The sequence below is a fragment of the Mesocricetus auratus genome, unplaced genomic scaffold, assembly GCF_017639785.1.
Source record: "Mesocricetus auratus isolate SY011 unplaced genomic scaffold, BCM_Maur_2.0 Super-Scaffold_100008, whole genome shotgun sequence".
Taxonomy (NCBI): domain Eukaryota; kingdom Metazoa; phylum Chordata; class Mammalia; order Rodentia; family Cricetidae; genus Mesocricetus; species Mesocricetus auratus.
The window spans coordinates 54099017-54116623 of NW_024429192.1; the positions used below are offsets into that span (position 1 = coordinate 54099017).

The 17607-nt window shown below is 37.6% G+C and overlaps 1 protein-coding gene across 9 annotated transcripts in view; it reads left to right on the forward strand.

The window, feature by feature from the left end:
• The window catches only part of Stxbp5l (syntaxin binding protein 5L), a 241517-nt gene that overhangs the window by 19723 nt on the left and 204187 nt on the right, over positions 1–17607 (forward strand). For all 9 annotated transcript variants that reach the window (XM_021227995.2, XM_013114406.3, XM_013114408.3 and 6 more), the window contains exon 3: positions 11680–11777. In XM_021227995.2, coding sequence (XP_021083654.1) covers positions 11680–11777 — 98 coding nt within the window. The remainder of the gene's footprint in view (positions 1–11679; positions 11778–17607) is intronic.

The window sequence follows — 17607 nt, forward strand, 5'->3', positions numbered from 1 at the left end:
GGTTACAAACCTTCCCACAAACATAAATATATACATACACCTTGCTAACTAGACTAGATCATTAGCCTGTTGAGAGCTGATAATGGCAAATTAAGAAATGCTAAACAGGGAGGAAAAGTTTCATGGACTAGGTGAAGCCAATTCTTTTAGATTTATTTACTTTAGGTGCAAGGATGCCTTCATGTATGTCTGTGTATCATGTGTGTTCTGTGCCTGAGGAGGCCAGTAACGGGATTTGGATACCCTGGAACTACAGTTATAGACAGCTGTGAACCACCATGTGGGTTCTAGGAATTGAACCTGGATCCTCTGGAAGAGCAGCTAATGCTCTTAACTGTTGAGACATCTTTCTAGTCTCTCTCTCTCTCTCTCTCTCTCTCTCTCTCTCTCTCTCTCTCTCTCTCTCTCTCTCTCTCTTTACACACACACACACACACACACACACACACACACACACACACTAAAGGGAGGCAATGCTAATGACATTTACTGAATACTTCCAGTCATTTACTGGGTTAAGTATTATAGAAGAATTCTCTTTTTGATTGTCAGTCACAAGCCTATGTGGTAACAACTGTTTTTATTTTTGTGAGTCGGATAAGGAAATAGAAGCTTAAAGATATTTGCCTTAAGCCACATAACTGTAAGGATAAAGTTTCATTTAACTTGAGAATTTAAGCTTTCTATGAGGTCAAATTTGCCAGTAGTGTGACTTGTTTCAGTTATGACTTGTAGTTTTGAATCCATTTCTGCTCATTTATCTGAAAGTTTACAATCATATAAATAACTGGCTTTAATAGAGTATCTGAGACTTTTCAGGCAGATCTTAGTTGCGTGAGTAGAGCAGGCAAGAAGATCCATGCATAACATCATGTTGTTATTAAGTCCACTCCTTTCTTGGGGTTTCTTTTTCTATAGCTCTGTGCTGCTACTACCCACGGGATCTTGAAATACCACTATTGGGATTAGTGCTCTCCTGTCTGAAAAATACTCCACTCACAGATTTTGTTTCAGTAGAGAGAAAAAAAATTTTCAGTTTTCTTGATCCGCCTAGGACCTACTGCCCTTCTCTGCCTCAATCAAACACATGGGCATTTTATTAGTATAAAGCTGTTGGCTGCTGGCTATGGGTTCTTATAGGCTAGCTCTGTCTTAAATAATATCCCATTTCTAATAATGTAAGCATTTCCTTTCTTACCGGAGAAAGGTCCAGGGACCTCTTACTCCTCTGAAGTCCTACATCTTGACCGTTCAGCATTTCAGCAGAGAAGAGAAGAGAGAGATTTCCTGTTTGTCCCTGCTTATATTCTGATTCTGCCCAGGTATGTCACTTCCTGCCTGGCCCATCAGCCAATCAGTGTTTTATTCATTAACCAATAAAACAAACATATACACAGAAGGACATCCCCCATCAGAAGCTTATTTAAGGAACAATTTAAGGTGTGATAATCTTAACTGAGCTTAATAGGGTCATTATACACACATACAAACACAAGCACACACACACACACACACGTGCACACACATTTCTTTTAGCAATCTCTGCCAACTTTCTCCTTTTTTTCTTGTTCTCTCAACGCTAACCATAAGTTTCAGAGATCTTATGCCCATTTTTATTGTATCCTGGGCTAATAAGTTATACTTTTACTATAACCAAATGTTCATAGTTTTTCCTGTCCATATTTGAAAAATGAATCGTCTTCATACATTCCATAGGGATTGATAAACTAATGCTTCAAAGTTTTAAAAATGTTTTAAAATTTTTATTCCTTGAAAACTTTGTTCAATGAGTTTTGACTATATTGACCCCCTCCCCTCAGATGTGCCCCCAACTTCCTTCCCCATCTGTGGATGTTTGAGTTAGAATGGCTTGGTTCCCAGTTGGTGGAACTGTTTGGGAAAGATTGTTGGAGGGGTATGCCACTGGGGATGAACTTTGAGGTTTCAAAAGTCCACATCTGTCCCAGTCTCTCTCTCTCTCTCTCTCTCTCTCTCTCTCTCTCTCTCTCTCTCTCTCTCTCTCTGTCTGTCTTCTGCCTGTGGGTAAGGGTGTACAGCTCTCAGTCACTGTTTCAGTCGCTGCTTTTTAAAAATAGGAGTTGCCTTGGTCATGGTGTCTCTTCACAGCAAAAGAACAATATCTAAAACATAACTCAACTTTGTGGTTTCTATTTTTTCCCTCACACGTGGATATGGGGAGGAAGATAGGAAGCATCATCCCTAGCTGAGGAGCTATTGGCAATTTAAAACTGCTAGGAGAGAGAGAGTCAGTTGTTTTAATGTTCCAAGCTTTTTTGAGTATCAGTGCTGTAAAAGCTGTTATGGATAATGTGGATCATATTTTCTTCCTAATCAAGTCTGATTGATTTTATTCTAGAATGGCCCTGAGAAGAAAGAGAATTTTTTTTTAAGGAAGAGGGTGTTTTGTTTGTCTGGCCTTTTTGTGTACATTCTCTATTAAAGATCAGACATACAGTATAAGCTTCTGTGATGCAGACTTACTATTTGTTTAAAATTGAAGTATAAGATACAGGGATTTCTTGATCTCATTTATTCTCATTAGTGAAATGTTTGATTTTCATTTTGTCATTTCTTCAATTTAGTGAATGAGACCCTACTTCAAGTTGAAGTTATGATAATATAATGCCTTTGAAAGTTCTTTCTATCCCAATCTTAAATTCATATGGGGCAAATCAGGTCACTCTTTCATCTTAAGATAGAATTAGAGAACTGAAAAGCTACATAGCCTTGAAGTTATCAGTCAAACTGCTTTGTGTTTCTGCAGTTTAGTGACCTTGGACAATTAGTCAACCTTTCTAGGCCTCAATTTCCTCATAATAAAACCACCCATGACATTTGGCAATAAAATTCAATGAAAATTAAAAGAGATATTTCATCTAAGGTGTTGACAGACAAAAATGAAGATGTTAAGATATATGTTCAAGTTACTTAGTGGTAGATCTGGGTCCTGAGCTTGTTCTCCTCATCTATGTTATCTGCTTCTGTGATGTTTAACAACATTTTCATTTGAAAGTATTTTTTTATGTTACTACATGGCTGAAACATATTTTATAATAATTACTTTCTATTTTATTGTCCAACAATGAGAATGATCTTTGAACTGGAGGTATTTGCTGATAGATATTTAGATACCTAAAATGGATCCAATAGGTGTATTTCTTTCAAGCATGATACAGGATTAAGTAATAGACTATTAAGTATAGCAAGCTTTCTTGTCAGACTTTCTTTGGACTACTAACCCTCTGATAGTGACATAGAGAATTATTATTAACGATGAAAGCTTGGTCTTTAACTTGGGTTTGTGATCAATTAGCTCCTATAACTTAAATTAACATGTTACTATTAACCTACATTCTGCCATGTGACTTCATACCTCTCTTCCATTCTGTACATCCAACTCCTCAGTGTCTCATTGATATCTCCTTGTGCCTAGATTCATCCCTTCAGTTCCTCTCTCCACCCAGAAGCCCTGCTTAACCTCTCCTGCCTAACTATTGGCTGTTCAGCTTTTTATTAAATCAATCATGATGATACATCTTTACATGGTGTACAAATATCCCACAACAATTAAGTTGCAGAATGCTGATGTTAAATAGTCTAAAGAGGGAGTAATTAGTATTGCCAGCCAGGAATAAAACAGAAGTTTTAGACAAGTAGAGTTTAATTGGAAGGTGCTGTGGTAAGAAGAGGGACAGAGTGAGCTTGATATCTAGAAAAGAAACTGGACATGAATAGGTCAAATGTTAAATTTCAGTTTTTGAAGGAGTCTAGAGATGTATGACCATGAGGTTGTATAAGACATTGGTATTAATTGGGGATGATTTTTCAAGGTGAGGGTGAAGGAAAAATAATGTATCCAAGGTGTATTATATATTGAAACAAGAATATTGAAGACACACAAGCTGCTAATAGGTCTCAGGACAGAGATTAAATATATAAGACAGATGATAAAATCATCTAAAATTGGAAAACAAGAAACAACTAATAATAGTAGAAACATTTAGGGGTTTATTAATGAATTTTTTGTTACAAATGTGACTGTATTTAAATTACTTATCTAATATGTGATGATGTGATATGAGAGAAAGTATGAGATATAGATACATTTTAAAGTAAGTGCCTCTAATTTTTAAACTAATAAATAATCACATTTATTTGAGCATGTGGAAGGCATCATGCAACATGGAGCTGCTTATTTTGTTCCTCCATTCAGGTCTTGGCCATTGCACTCAGGCTGTCAAGCTTGGCAGCAAGCATATTTACCTGCTGAGCCATTTCACTGGTTTGAGTGAGATAATTTGAATTTAATTCCTTCATATTTTGAAAAAGTACTTCTCTGTTAAGTTTAAGTAGTATGAATTTATACTTACATAATGTGTTCAATCTACAAGGCATGTTTACAAGTGCACCTCACTTAAGAATCTCAGATGTTTTTGAAAATTACCAGTTGTAAACTGTAAATATGTTATTATGTGTGTTGGATTGTTATGACAAAATTTAGTAGTTATTTGAATACCCATGGGGCTTTTATACATCAAAAGCAAAATCTCTGACCTAGAGTAGTTTATAATTAAGTAGTAGAGATTAATCTATGTTCATAGTAGGTTTAGTGAAACACTGGCATGTATAATATCTTTTTGGTTTTGTGTCAAAAATGAGAGCTCATTATTTTTTATCACTCTAGTATGTACATATGTTAACAATCTCAAAGGTACTCAGTGAGAAAGAGTGAAGATGGTAGTTATTGAGAGTTTTCTGTTACTTCATTAGTAAGGAAAATTGAAATATTACCTCCAAACACAGAGATAATTACATATTTATTTAAAAATTATTCTAAGAATTTTATTTTACAGTAAGAAACAGTTACAACTATTCATTTTTCTTAAAATATAATTTTAAAGAAAATACTGCTTATATGCAGATGATATTGAACTTAGAAAGTCCTAAATATTTAATCCTAAGCTTAGTTTAGGACAGAAAATGAACGACATAATCCCTTGGAATTTATTTGGGGAGACCTCAAAAGTACTGCAGTCATTCCTTAGTCACATTGAATAAAAGCTAAACTGTGCTATTGGCTTAAAATCTTGGCATGTATTTCTTAAAGCAGTGAAGCTATAATCTGGAATTTGAGAGATAGGAGTGAGTGAATTTGTTATATATAAAACAATACTAACATTAGCTCCTCATTTCTATGTCTGGATTTAAAAATTGTTTTCCCACTAATATATTTTAGAAGATACACTTTGAAAGAGATATTTTTGCAGCTTCAGTCACAGAAGGAACATAGAAGTTCTTAGGCATGTAAACAAGTTTGTTCTTGAATACTAAATTCTGATGGGATTTTGTTGTCAGAGCTACAACAGAAACTAACAACATCAACACTAGTCTCCTAATAGAATGCTAGCAGTTGTAACTCCTGCAGTTTTACATACATAAAATGTATTAATTTATTCTGCTATTAGTGATGATTATATAAACAAATTAAATTTCAAGGTAGCAATACAATTTTCTCTTACCAGGTACTTTACATAATGGAAAATACATTGTTGAAATACACTGAATACAGTCTTTGTCTTGGGGCCTTTAAAAAATTCAACATATTTCAAAATTACAACTAAATATATAAATGGTGATGTCACCCTAATTTTATTAGTCATTATTGCTACTATAGACAAGTTACTGATTTTTATTTATTTACTTTGTATTTAAACTTTCTCTTTCTTCCTGCATGGGTTGGAGACTTCTTCACTTAAAAGTTATTCTTTCTGTAAATGCTTACTGATGGTATTCCAGACACACACACACACACACCCCAGAGTCCATTATCTGTGGTTTAAACTATTCCTGAACATGAAGCCTGCCCTGGAGTGGTTGATATACACAGTGTTACTGTATCAGAGAAAACTGATTTTCCTTCTCCTGGCAGATATAAATAACAATTCAGTTGTTACCTTTACCCTAGTGGCTAGGTTTTCATTTATTCTTTCATTTTTTAAAAAAAATATAACAAAATAAAATCTAAAAACACAGCTATCACAGTGAAGTTGGACAAGACAAACCAACAGAAGGAAAAGAGCTAAGAGAAGGCACAAGAATCAGAGACCTACTTGTTCATATACTCAGGAATCCCATAAAAGCATGAAAACTGGAAGCCATAACATGCAGAGAACCTAGTACAGCCCCTGTGCATGCTGTTTCAGTCTCTGTGAGTTCGTATGAGCTTTGCTCATGTTGATTCAGAGGGCCTTGTATTCCTGGTGTCCTCCATCCTCTCTGGCCCTTACACTCTTTTTGCCTCCTTGTTTTAGACAGTATTCTACTGCTGTGAAGAGACATCATGACCAGACAACTCTTATAAATGAAAACATTTAATTGGGGTGGCTCATTTAACGTTTCTGAGGTCCAGTCCACTGTCATCATGGCTGGGAGCATGGCAGCATGCAGACAGACATGGTGCTGGATCGTAGCTTGTAGGCATCTACATCTTGTAGGCAGCAGGAAGTTGACTGAGATACTGATTCATATCCTGAGCATAAGAAACCTCAAAGTCTGCCCCCACAGTGACACATTTCCTCCAACAAGGCCATGCCCACTCCAACAAAGCCACACCTCCTAATAGTGTCATTCCCTATGTGATTACGGGGACCAATTACATTCAAACTATCACCCTCCTCCTTCTTGGGGTTCCCTGGGCTCTGAGGAGGAGAGGGATTTGGTGGAGATATCTCTTTTAGGGCTGAGTGTTTCAAGGTCTCTCACTCTCCACATATTGTCTGGCTGTGGGTCTCTATATTTGTTCCCATCTGCTGCAGAAGGAAGCTTCACATGATAATGGCTCAGCAAGGCCCTGATCTATATCAGAATATCATTAGGAGTCATCTTATCACTATGTTCTTTTTTAGACCAGTACTATTTGGTTTTACCTCACATTATCTTTGATTTAAGTTGATTTTTTACACTGTAACATATCTACTTTTATTCTTTTGTGTGTAGTTATCCAGTCCTCCCCGCCCCCCCACTTCCCTGTCTATTGACGAGGCTGCCATTTATTTGTTATCTTTGTCAAAAATCAGGTGACGGTAATCATGTAGCTTTACTGAATCTATTCTACTGAGCCATGTGTCTGTGTTTGTGCCTGTGCAATGCTGCTTTTGTTATTGTGATTACTCAGGTTCTCAGGCTTAACAGCAGATGTCCTTACCCACTGAGCTGTTTGCCATCCCCATATAAGCTAGTATGAATAGGACTGTTTTTTCTTATTTCTTTCTCAATATGTTAGTTATTGGTATAGAAGTGATACTGATTATTGTGTATTTTCTGTATGTCTGTTTCATATTTAAGAGTTTTCTTTCTGGTTTTGGGTTACTTGATTCAGGATGTTTTTTTGTTTGTTTGTTTGTTTGTTTCTAGTTCTGTTATTTGCCTGAGAATTTTAGAATGTCATTGTTTCTTACCACTGAGTAGTACTCCATTGTGTAAATATACCACATTTTCTTTATCCAGTCTTCAGTTTAGGGGCATCTAGGTTGTTTCCAAGATTTGGCTATTACAAGTAATGTTGCTATGAACATAGTTGAACAAATGTCCTTGTGGTGTGACTGTGCCTCCTTCCGTATATGCTCAACAGTGGTATTGCAGGGTTTTGAGGTAGGTTAATCCCTAATTTTCTAAGAAATTGCCATACTGATTTTCTACAATGGCTATACTAGTTTGCACTCCAACCAGCAATGGAGGAGTGTTCACCTTTCTCTACATCCTCTCCAGATAAGCTGTCATTGGTATTTTTGATCTTAGCCATTCTGATCAGTGTAAGATGAAATCTCAGAGTGGTTTTTAAATTAAATTTATTTATTTAATTTAGAAACAATCTTATTTTACATATCAATTCCAGTTCCCTCTCCCTCCCATTTTCTCATGCCCCCACAAACCCCCTATCCCACCCTCTACCCACTCTCTAAGGAGTGTGAGACTTTCAATGGGGGATCATCAAAGGTCTGTCACATCATTTGGGGCAGGGCCTAGGCCTTACTCTGTGTATCTGGGCTGAGAGAGTATCCCTCCTTGGTGAATGGGCTCCCAAAGTCCATTTGTGTACAGGGATAAACACTGGTTCCACTGTCGGAGGTCCCATAGATTGCCCATGCCTCCTAACTGGCACCCACATTCAGAGGGCTTGGTTCGGTCCAGTGCTGGTAACCCAGCTTTACAACTGGGGTTCATGTGCTCTCACTTGGTCAGGTCAACTGTTTCTGTTGGTTTCTCCAGCATGGTCTTGACCCCTTTGCTCATCCCTCCTCCTTCTCTACAATTGGATTCCAGGAGTTTAGCTCAGTGCTTAGCTGTGGAGCTCTGCTTCTGCTTCCATCAGCTACTGGATGAAGGCTCTAGGATGGCATTTAAAGTAGTCATCAATCTCATTATAGGGGAAAGGCATTTAAGGTAGCCTCTCCACTATTGCTTAGATTCTTAGTTGGGATCATCCTTGTGGATCTCTGAACATTTCCCTAGTGCCAGATTTCTCTTTAAACCTACAATGGCTCCCTCTATTGATGACTAAGAATGTTAAACATTTCCTTAAGTGTCTTTCCATTGTTTGAGATTGTTCTGTTGAGAATCCTCTGTTTAGATCTGTACACCATTTTAAAATTGGATTATTTGGTAGTTTGATGTCTAGTTTCTTGAGTTCTTTGTATATTTTGGAGATCAGCCCTCAGTCAGATATGGGGTTGGTGAAGATCTTTACCCATTCTGTAGGGAGCCATTTTATCTTGTTGACCATGTTCTTTGCTTTACAGAAGCTTCTCAGTTTCAGGAGGTCCCATTTATTAATTGTCGCTCTCAGTGTCTGTGCTACTGGTGTTTTATTTAGGAAATGGTCTACTGTGCCTATGCATTCAAGTGTATTTCCCACTTTCTCTTTTATGAGGTTCAGTGTGGATGGATTTATATTGAGTTCTTTAATCCATTTGAATTTGAGTTTTTTTTACATGGCGATAGATATGGATCTATTTGTATTCTTCTACATGTTGACAGCCAGTTATACTAGTACCATTTGTTGAATATGTTTTCTTTTTCCCATTTTATATTTTTTGCTTCTTTGTTCTCAGAGTATGGTTCAGGGAAAGTTACCAAGCTATTCACTAAATAGGAGTCTTTAAAAAATGGGTTTTTGATACTTCCCCCATCTAGTACAAAGAGGAGAGGGCTTTCCTGGTACCCCGTCTTTCTGCTAGTGCAGCTGACAATGTCAGCATTGTCTCCTCTCCCTTACAATGTCTGTCCTCACAGTACACTGCAGATGCTCCAAGGCTCTGTCTTTGCTGCCATCTGCAGTTGCTCTGGTTCGCTGAGTCAGTCTCTCTCTCTAGGACAGGTTCTGGAATTTTCTCCTGTATTGCCTTGCAAGTTTCCAATTTCACTTTGTTTTGACACTAGAGATTTTCTGCCATTCCAACCTCTTATTAAACCTCTTATTATTATCTCCAGCTATTCCTAGTTTACCCTCCATGGATTCTACCTAAATTAGGCTGGTGGTGTTCACCATCTTCTGTTCTGAAGGTTTCTGTTTAATTCCAACAGAGACACACTTTAAAATTTCCTTTTCTTTTCTATACAAGAGAAATAGTGCGTTTGGATTTATAGTGAGAATTCATTTTTATTTTTTACTTTTCCAACAATAGTGTATCAATTTAAATATCATCAGGAGATAGTGTAATTAATATGAAGAAACCAATCAGCATCACAAACTCTAACAATAAGCTCACAGAGGTTGTAGTGACATAAAGTACAGCATGATCATAAGATTCCTTTTTAGAAATACCATTTGTAAAGAAACTTACATGATAAAAATTATGTTAATTTCTCTGTATCATACCAATAATTATTTTATGAGTATATAAAGTTCTTACAGTTTGAAGTTGGGGCCTGTAGGGATCAAAATTTAAGGAAGGAAAAGAATTAAGTAATTTAATATTGATGTTTGCTATGCATAAAGATATATGAAGTATATGCATCTAGTCTATATACTCCGTATGTACTTAAAGATGATGCAATTATATATGACATCATTTCTATTTCTGAAATAAACTATTTGAAATAGTTACATTTCATTAATGGCTTCATTAATGGATTTGTATTTTATGTTCATTAACATTTTCCTGTAAAATGCTTAAAATAACATGAAATTATGTAAGTTTTACAATGTAATGAGTTTTCTCTGATATTATTACCATATTAAGAGTAGTATTTTATTTCTCATGGGCTTTTGTTTCCAGCTCATTCTTCTGCTAATGAGCTCAGGACAACTAGTTTGTTTGTTTTTGTCACTATAGGTTGTTTTCATGTCATTTGATTGTCTGACTCTACCTCACTAAAAATATGAACCATATATTTATCATTAAAATGAAATTTGGGCAATTGAGGGAAGAATTTGATGTTGGATTCATAACAAGCAGATAAATACTAAGCAAGTTAAGAAAACAATTTCAGCCCCAGGGAGAAAACAACTTAAATGGCAGAATAAGAGAATAGCAATAGTACAATGCAAGTAGTTATGCTTTATTGGGAAATAGGCATACAGTAAGTACATGTGCATGTAATGGAGGGGGACAAAGAGAAGAAATGGTTTTCCTAAAAGTTAGTAAGTAGTAGTATAAAAACTGTTAAGATAGATCAAGTAAAAGAACCAAAACAAGCCGGGCAGTGGTGGCACACTCCTTTAATCCTAGCACTCTGGAGGCAGAGGCAGGTGGACCTCTATGAGTTCGAGACCAGCCTGGTCCTCAAGAACTAGTTCCAGGATAGCCTCCAAAGCCACAGAGAAACCCTGTCTTGAAAAAACAAAAACCAAAAAAAAAAAAAAAAAAGAGAACCAAAACAAATGGCAAAAGATAATAAAAATAATTGATTCTGGAAGTTATTAAAGAGAGTTAGGACAGATAAATGAATTTTAAGCACCATGAATTATGCGATTTGTTAAACTATGTGCATGACAGTGATAGAAAAAACTAAATTGCAGAGAAATAAGTGGGACATGAAATTGTAATGTCACAATACTTTTGGTAATCATTCATGCTACTTCACCTATTAGTAAAAATCTTTAATTGTTGCATGATATTACATTTCATGATTAGACCACATTTTAAACGTTCTTTTATTGATAGACACCTGAGATATTTCTGAGTGTCTACTCTTGTGATTAAATTTACTAGTGTCATAATTAAGAAAATAATTTTGTGGATATGCACCTTAAATTAGGTATATATACAGTAGAATTGCTAAGGCCTGCTATAGGTATATATAGCATACATTTAGTTTGCTAACAAATTTTAAGATTGTTTTTATTTCTTTTTCAAGACAGGGTTTCTCTGTGTAGCTCTAGCTGTTTTGGAACTCACTCTATAGTGAGGCTGGCCCTGAATTCACAGATATCCACCTGCTTTTGCCTCCAGAGTCTAAGAATTAAATGTGTGTGCCACAACTACGTGGCTGTTGGTAATTTTCTAAAGTTGGGACAATGTGTGATAGGTTATTCCATGTCCACTTTTTTCATTTAAAAGCTAGTTATAGTCGTCCTGGTGGCCATTTAATACTGTCTTGTCATGATTTTAATATTTGCTTCCCTGATGACTATTTCTACTATTTACTCTCTTTCAGACAGTTCGGCATGGTTTTCCTTATCAGCCCACAGCACTGGCCTTTGATCCAGTCCAGAAAATCTTGGCTATTGGAACAAGAACAGGTGCTATACGAATGTATCCTTAATTTTTGTTAATTATTAATTCAAGTAAGTAAAGCATTTGTAACCAAAAAGTGTATTGTTTCGTTAAAAATTAGAACCTATTGCTAAAATCACCACTGTCAGATTTCTTAGTGTATTTTTGTCTTTGGGATCAATGTTGATATCCCTGCTTTAACCTCTGCTATTGCTTACATGGTCATTCTGTTTTTCTGATCAGTCTAGTTAGAAGTTTATCAATTACCCACAAAGATTGAACTTTTGGACTCACTTTTCTTTATTGTTTATCTCTATCCTATACATTAGTTTCTACTTTGATCTTTTTTAAAATTTACTTTGGGTTTAGTTTGTCCCTTTTTAGTTTCTTTTTTTTAAAATAAATTTTATTTGAATTAGAAACAATCTTATTTTACATATCAATCCCAGTTCCCTCTCCCTCCCATCCTCCCATGTTCCCTACCATTCCCTGGGGAGAGTGAGACCTTCCATGAGGGATCATCAAATCTGTCAAGTTATTTGGGGCAGGGTCTAGGCCCTCCCCTGTGTATCTAGGCTAAGAGTATCCCTCCATGGGAAATGGGCTCCTGAAGTCCATTTTTGCACTAGGGATACATCCTGGTTCCACTGCCAGAGGCCCGTAGACTGCCCAGTGCTTCTAGCTGACACCACATTCAGGGGGCCTGGTTTTGTCCTATGTTGGGTTCCCCAGCTGTCAGACCAGGGTCCATGAGTTCCCACTTGCTCAGGTCAGCTGTTTGTGTGGGTTTTCCCAGAGTGGTCTTAACTCTTTTGTTTGTCACTCCTCCCTTTCTGAGACTGGATTCCAGAAGTTTGGCCCAGTGCTTAGCTGTGGATCTCTGCTTCTGCTTCAATCAGCTACTGGATGAAGGCTCTAGGATGGCATTTAAGGTAGTCACCATTCTCATTATAAGGGAAGGCCATTTAAGGTAGCCTCTCCACTATTGCTTGGGTTCTTAGTTGGGGTCATCCTTGTGGATCTCTGTACAATTCCCTAGTGCCAGATTTCTCTTTAAACCTATAGTGGCTCCCTTAGTCTCTTCTGTTCATCTCCCCACTCAATCTTTCTGATCCCTCATGTTCTCCTCCCTGCATCTTCTCCCCTCCTCTTCTCTCTCCCTCCCCCTCCTGCCATGCTCCCAATTCCCTTTTTAGTTTCTTAAGGTAGAAACAGTCATTAATTTGATAGCATCTTTTTTTTATAATAATGTGCATATAGTGCTCTAGATTTATTCCCAAGTGCATTTTAATGTCTTCTCCATTTTTCAAATTAAATCTTTTATTCTGAGATTTACATTTAGGTTTAAGAAATATTTCTGAGAAACCTCATGTCTTCTTTGACCCAGTTTCTTTTACCTCTGATGTTTTATAAACTGTTGTGTGAATCCACAACTAGGGAGCTAGACAGATGGCTCGGCAGCAAAAGCACCTGCAGAGGGTCTGTGTTTGGTTCCTAGCATCAATACGGTGGCTCCTGACTATCTATAATTCTATTCCAGAGGGTTTAGTGGTCTCTTATGGCTTCTAAGGGCAGCAGGCACACACATGGTGCTTATACATTCATGCAGGCATTTGTACATAAACATAAATAAAAAATCTTAAGAACAATATTCTACACTTATTTTGACAAAGAGGCCGACAATATATATTGGAGAAAAGGTAGTATCTATAACAAATGGTGCTGGTAAAACTGGATAACTACATGTCCTGAATAAAACTCAGCTCCAGTGTATTTGATACCCTGAATCTGATAGAGGAAGAAGTGGGGAATAAAGGAACATTTATTCGCTGTTAGCAGGAATGCAAACAGGTGCATCCACTATGGATATCAGTATGGAGATTCTTCTAAAAGATAGAAATAGATCTACTATGTGATCAGTTTTACCACTCTTCTATGTATACCCAAAGACTCTGTGGTGGTAGTTTGAATGAGAATGGCCCCCATAGGCTCATATATTTGAATGTTTGAGATACCTAGTTGATGGAAGTGTTTTGGGAAGGATTAGACGGTATGGCCTTGTTGGAAGAGGTGTGTAACTTGAAGTTTCAAAAAATCCATTCCAGGCCCATAGAGATTAACAAATTATTAAGGTGCTACATGGAAGGGAGAACTTCAAGGAAGGAGGGATAGAACACAGTGGTATAAAGAGTTAAAGGAGAATAATGGAACAGAAAGGGTTTAATGGGGTGAGTAATGGAAGGGCAGGGTAGACAAGAGAATAAGGGGAAGGGGTAAATAATTCTAAATACTTTGAAAAAGTCATTTGGGAACCTACTACTGAAGAAACTTCTAAAATATAAACATTCACATATACAATAAAGAGTTTAAATGAAGTCACCCAATAATGGAATAATGGCACCCCTGTGGGTATGGTGTCACAAATGGGTTACTTCTTTTGGAGTTTGTTAGCCATTGAGGTCCCAAAGACCCTCCCAAACATTGTAGACTATTGCCAAAGCTTTTATTTTCCATAACCTGACAGTAAGTTCATATTACTGAAGACACCACATACTTGAGTCACAAGAACACACAGAGAAACCAAGATGGCACTCAGCTGGAAGTTTCATGTCTATAGGCTAGCTTTTTACCATGTTGGAAGATGCTATGTATGCTACTGGAGTAGAAAAACAATCACTTATATTATCCAGCTACAGTAACAATTGACCTGGCAGGACATGTCTTCTGGTGCTATAGTGGCATATCCATTGGTGCTATGGTGGCATGTCCGCTGGTGCTATGGTGGCATGTCTGCTGGTTCTATGGTGGCATGAAAAATATGGGAATTACCAACCACTTTCTGCTTGGATTTAAGGTCCACTCCACAAATTGAAACTCAAACCTGGTACCAGTATTGAGCCCAAGAACCTGTGGCTAGATAGGTCAAAGGCCCTAGTGAAGAAACTGCTACTATTACTCTGCTAAATGGACATAGTAGTAATCCAACTCCTAATGGTTTGTCATTATACACATAGATCAATGTATCTCTTAACCCTCATCAGAACATCTTTTGTAACATATGGTAATTAATACAGAGACTTACAACTTATCAAGTTGCAGAAAATAAGAAGCTACAGAATCCTCAGCCCTAAACAGGGCATCTTTATTACATCTCTTCCTCCCAAGGCTCAGGAATCATTTTGGAAAAGGGGGCAGAAATACTAATAGCAGAAGGCAGTATATGACTACAAGGAAACGGTAATTTCTGAACATAGCAGGGTAGTTGTACATATGAATTCAGAGCAGTTGTGACAACGTGCACAAGACTTGGCAAGCTTAAGCCAGACCAAAAAAAAAATCTCAGGATAGAGAGTAGAGATGGGCTCAAATTTCTACCTCTAGCTGAGGAGCTATTGCTAATTGATAGCTGATGGGAGAAGCAGAGTCAGTTTTCTTTAAGGGTGTCACCCTTGGTGAGTTGGTCACACTCCAGTGGAAGGCTGTGCATCCAAGAGTGGTCAGTACCATGTGTATTTGATGTGTTAACCCCCCACCACAAATTTGGGTGGGGAGGAAACGGGAGTGGACCTTGGAGGAGTAGAGGAAGAGTTAAAAAATGAAAACCTTATTTAGCCTGCTCCTCATAATAAAGCAAATAATATTTAAACATAATGTAATTAGGATATACTCTGGAAATGACATTTCTTTCGCTTTAAGGATTCTTCAGGTTGTCCCTGTATTGTGACACCTGCCTTAGTTTTGTTTCTGTTGCTGTGATAGAATACCATGAATAAAGAGCAGTTTAAGGGAGGGAAGGTTTATTTGAGCTAACAGTTCCAGAGCGATAGAGTGCATCATGAGGGGGAAGAGTAGCTGCAGGAGCATGAGACCAGTTGTCACATTAATTGACAGCCGCTCTTCAGGTAGAGGTAGGGCTTCAAGAGTTCCATGATGGAATGTTGAAATCCTAAGCTTGTGTAAGTTCACAGCAGCTGTACGGCAAGCAGACAGTGTTTCATTGGCTCATACCTCCCTGTCCTCCTTCTCTTACATTTTTTTCTGTCTCCTCTTCTGCAGTGTTCCCTAGGCCTTATAAGGGGTGAAATAGATGTCCCATTTGGGACTGAACACGCAACAGTAACTTGTTTTCAGTAATTTGACCAACTATTTCTTTATTATTTCTCTATTGAATCACATTTTCATATCTTACATTGGGTTTCTTACTCCATTTAGATGTATACTCTGTCTTGGAGTTAATTCAGGAATGTATTTATTTCCTCTTTCATTTATTTGAGGATATTTATACTCATTTTGAGTTCATTGTCTGGAATTTTGTCTAAGGACTCTCAGGAGGGGCCATTGCTCTGGGATTGGTAGTTTTTGTAGTATACATGTAGTCTTCGTTTTTCATGTTACTTTCCTTTTTACATTTAGACCTGCATATCTAGAGTTAGATTGCTGGTTGAATTTATTTATTTTTATTTGGCTCACCTTTTTTCTTTCAATGGAAGTGTTTGAAATGTTTCAGAGGTACTATATTATAGCAAGGTTGAAGACTCATTTCTCCCTGTTAGACTGGTATTCAGGGCTCCATTACCCATGTTCTCCTTGGGAGAATATTATTTGCAGCAACAGTCCCTATCCAGGGATAGACCCTCTAATGAAGATAGAGCCAAGTATAAAACATTCACTCCATAAACACCAAACATGTTAGGGAGTAAGAGGACACTGAAAGTACTGTATGCATGTTATTGTTTATTAATTATTGTGGATGTGAGGGGGTAAGGTAGGAAAAACACAGTAAGACACAGTGGTTATCTCTTGGATGATAGAAAGTAGAGGGGGTGTCTTAGTTGGGGTTACTATTGCTGTGATGAAACACCTTGACCTAAATAAAGTTGGTGAGGAAAGGTTTACTTGGCTTACATTCTACATCACTGTTTATCATAGAAGAAATTCAGGACAGAACATCAAACAGGGCAGGAACCTGGTGGCAGGAGCTGATGCAGAGGCCACAGAGGGATGCTGCTTACTGGATTGTTCTTCATGACTTTCTTATAGAACCCAGGAACAGCAGCTAAGGGCTAGCACCACCCACCATGGACTGGGTTCTCCCCTGTCAATCACTAATTAAGAAAATGCCTGGATCTTATGGAGGCATTTTTTTTCAACTGAGGTTCCCTCCTTTCAGATTACTTTAGCTGTGTCAAGTTAACATAAAACTAGCCAAGACAGGGGATAATATAAATAGAAAGGGGAACTTTGACGGCACTGAAGGGTGTGTGTAGGTATGTTGGGAAGAGGTGAAGGAGGTTGATTAAAGATAGACTGAAAAGAGAGATAAAGATATGCTGTCAGATATCTTAGAACTGTCCCATCTCTCAGCTGCTTTAAGCATAGAGACTTAACAATCCTGGGCAGTCAGTGCTCTTTGGTAGAGAGAAAAAAGAAATGAAGTCTGCTAGTGATGGCATGCATCTATAATCTAAGCACTCAGGAGGCAGAGGCAGATGGATTTGTCCAAGTTTGAGGCCAGCCTGGTCTACAAAGTGAGTTCCAGGACAACCAAGATTGTTACAGAGAAACCCTGTCTTGAGAGGGAAAGAAAGGGAGGAAGGGAGGGAAAAGAGATAGAGATATGGGGCAAGAAAAGAGCAGGGGTGAGTGGACCTGCTAAATTGACATTGGGCATTAAATAAATAAATGGGTATAGGGAGAGGGCAGTGCACACACAGTATTTGTAAACTGGGTTCCATTTGACATCTCTCGTTCCTTCTCTGACTTCTAAAACCTGTCCTGCTACTGGGAATTGCTCTGCCATGACTGGTCTCTCTCCTGAATTCCACATTTCTGAGAACTATTCTACATCAGACTCTCACTCTGAACATGG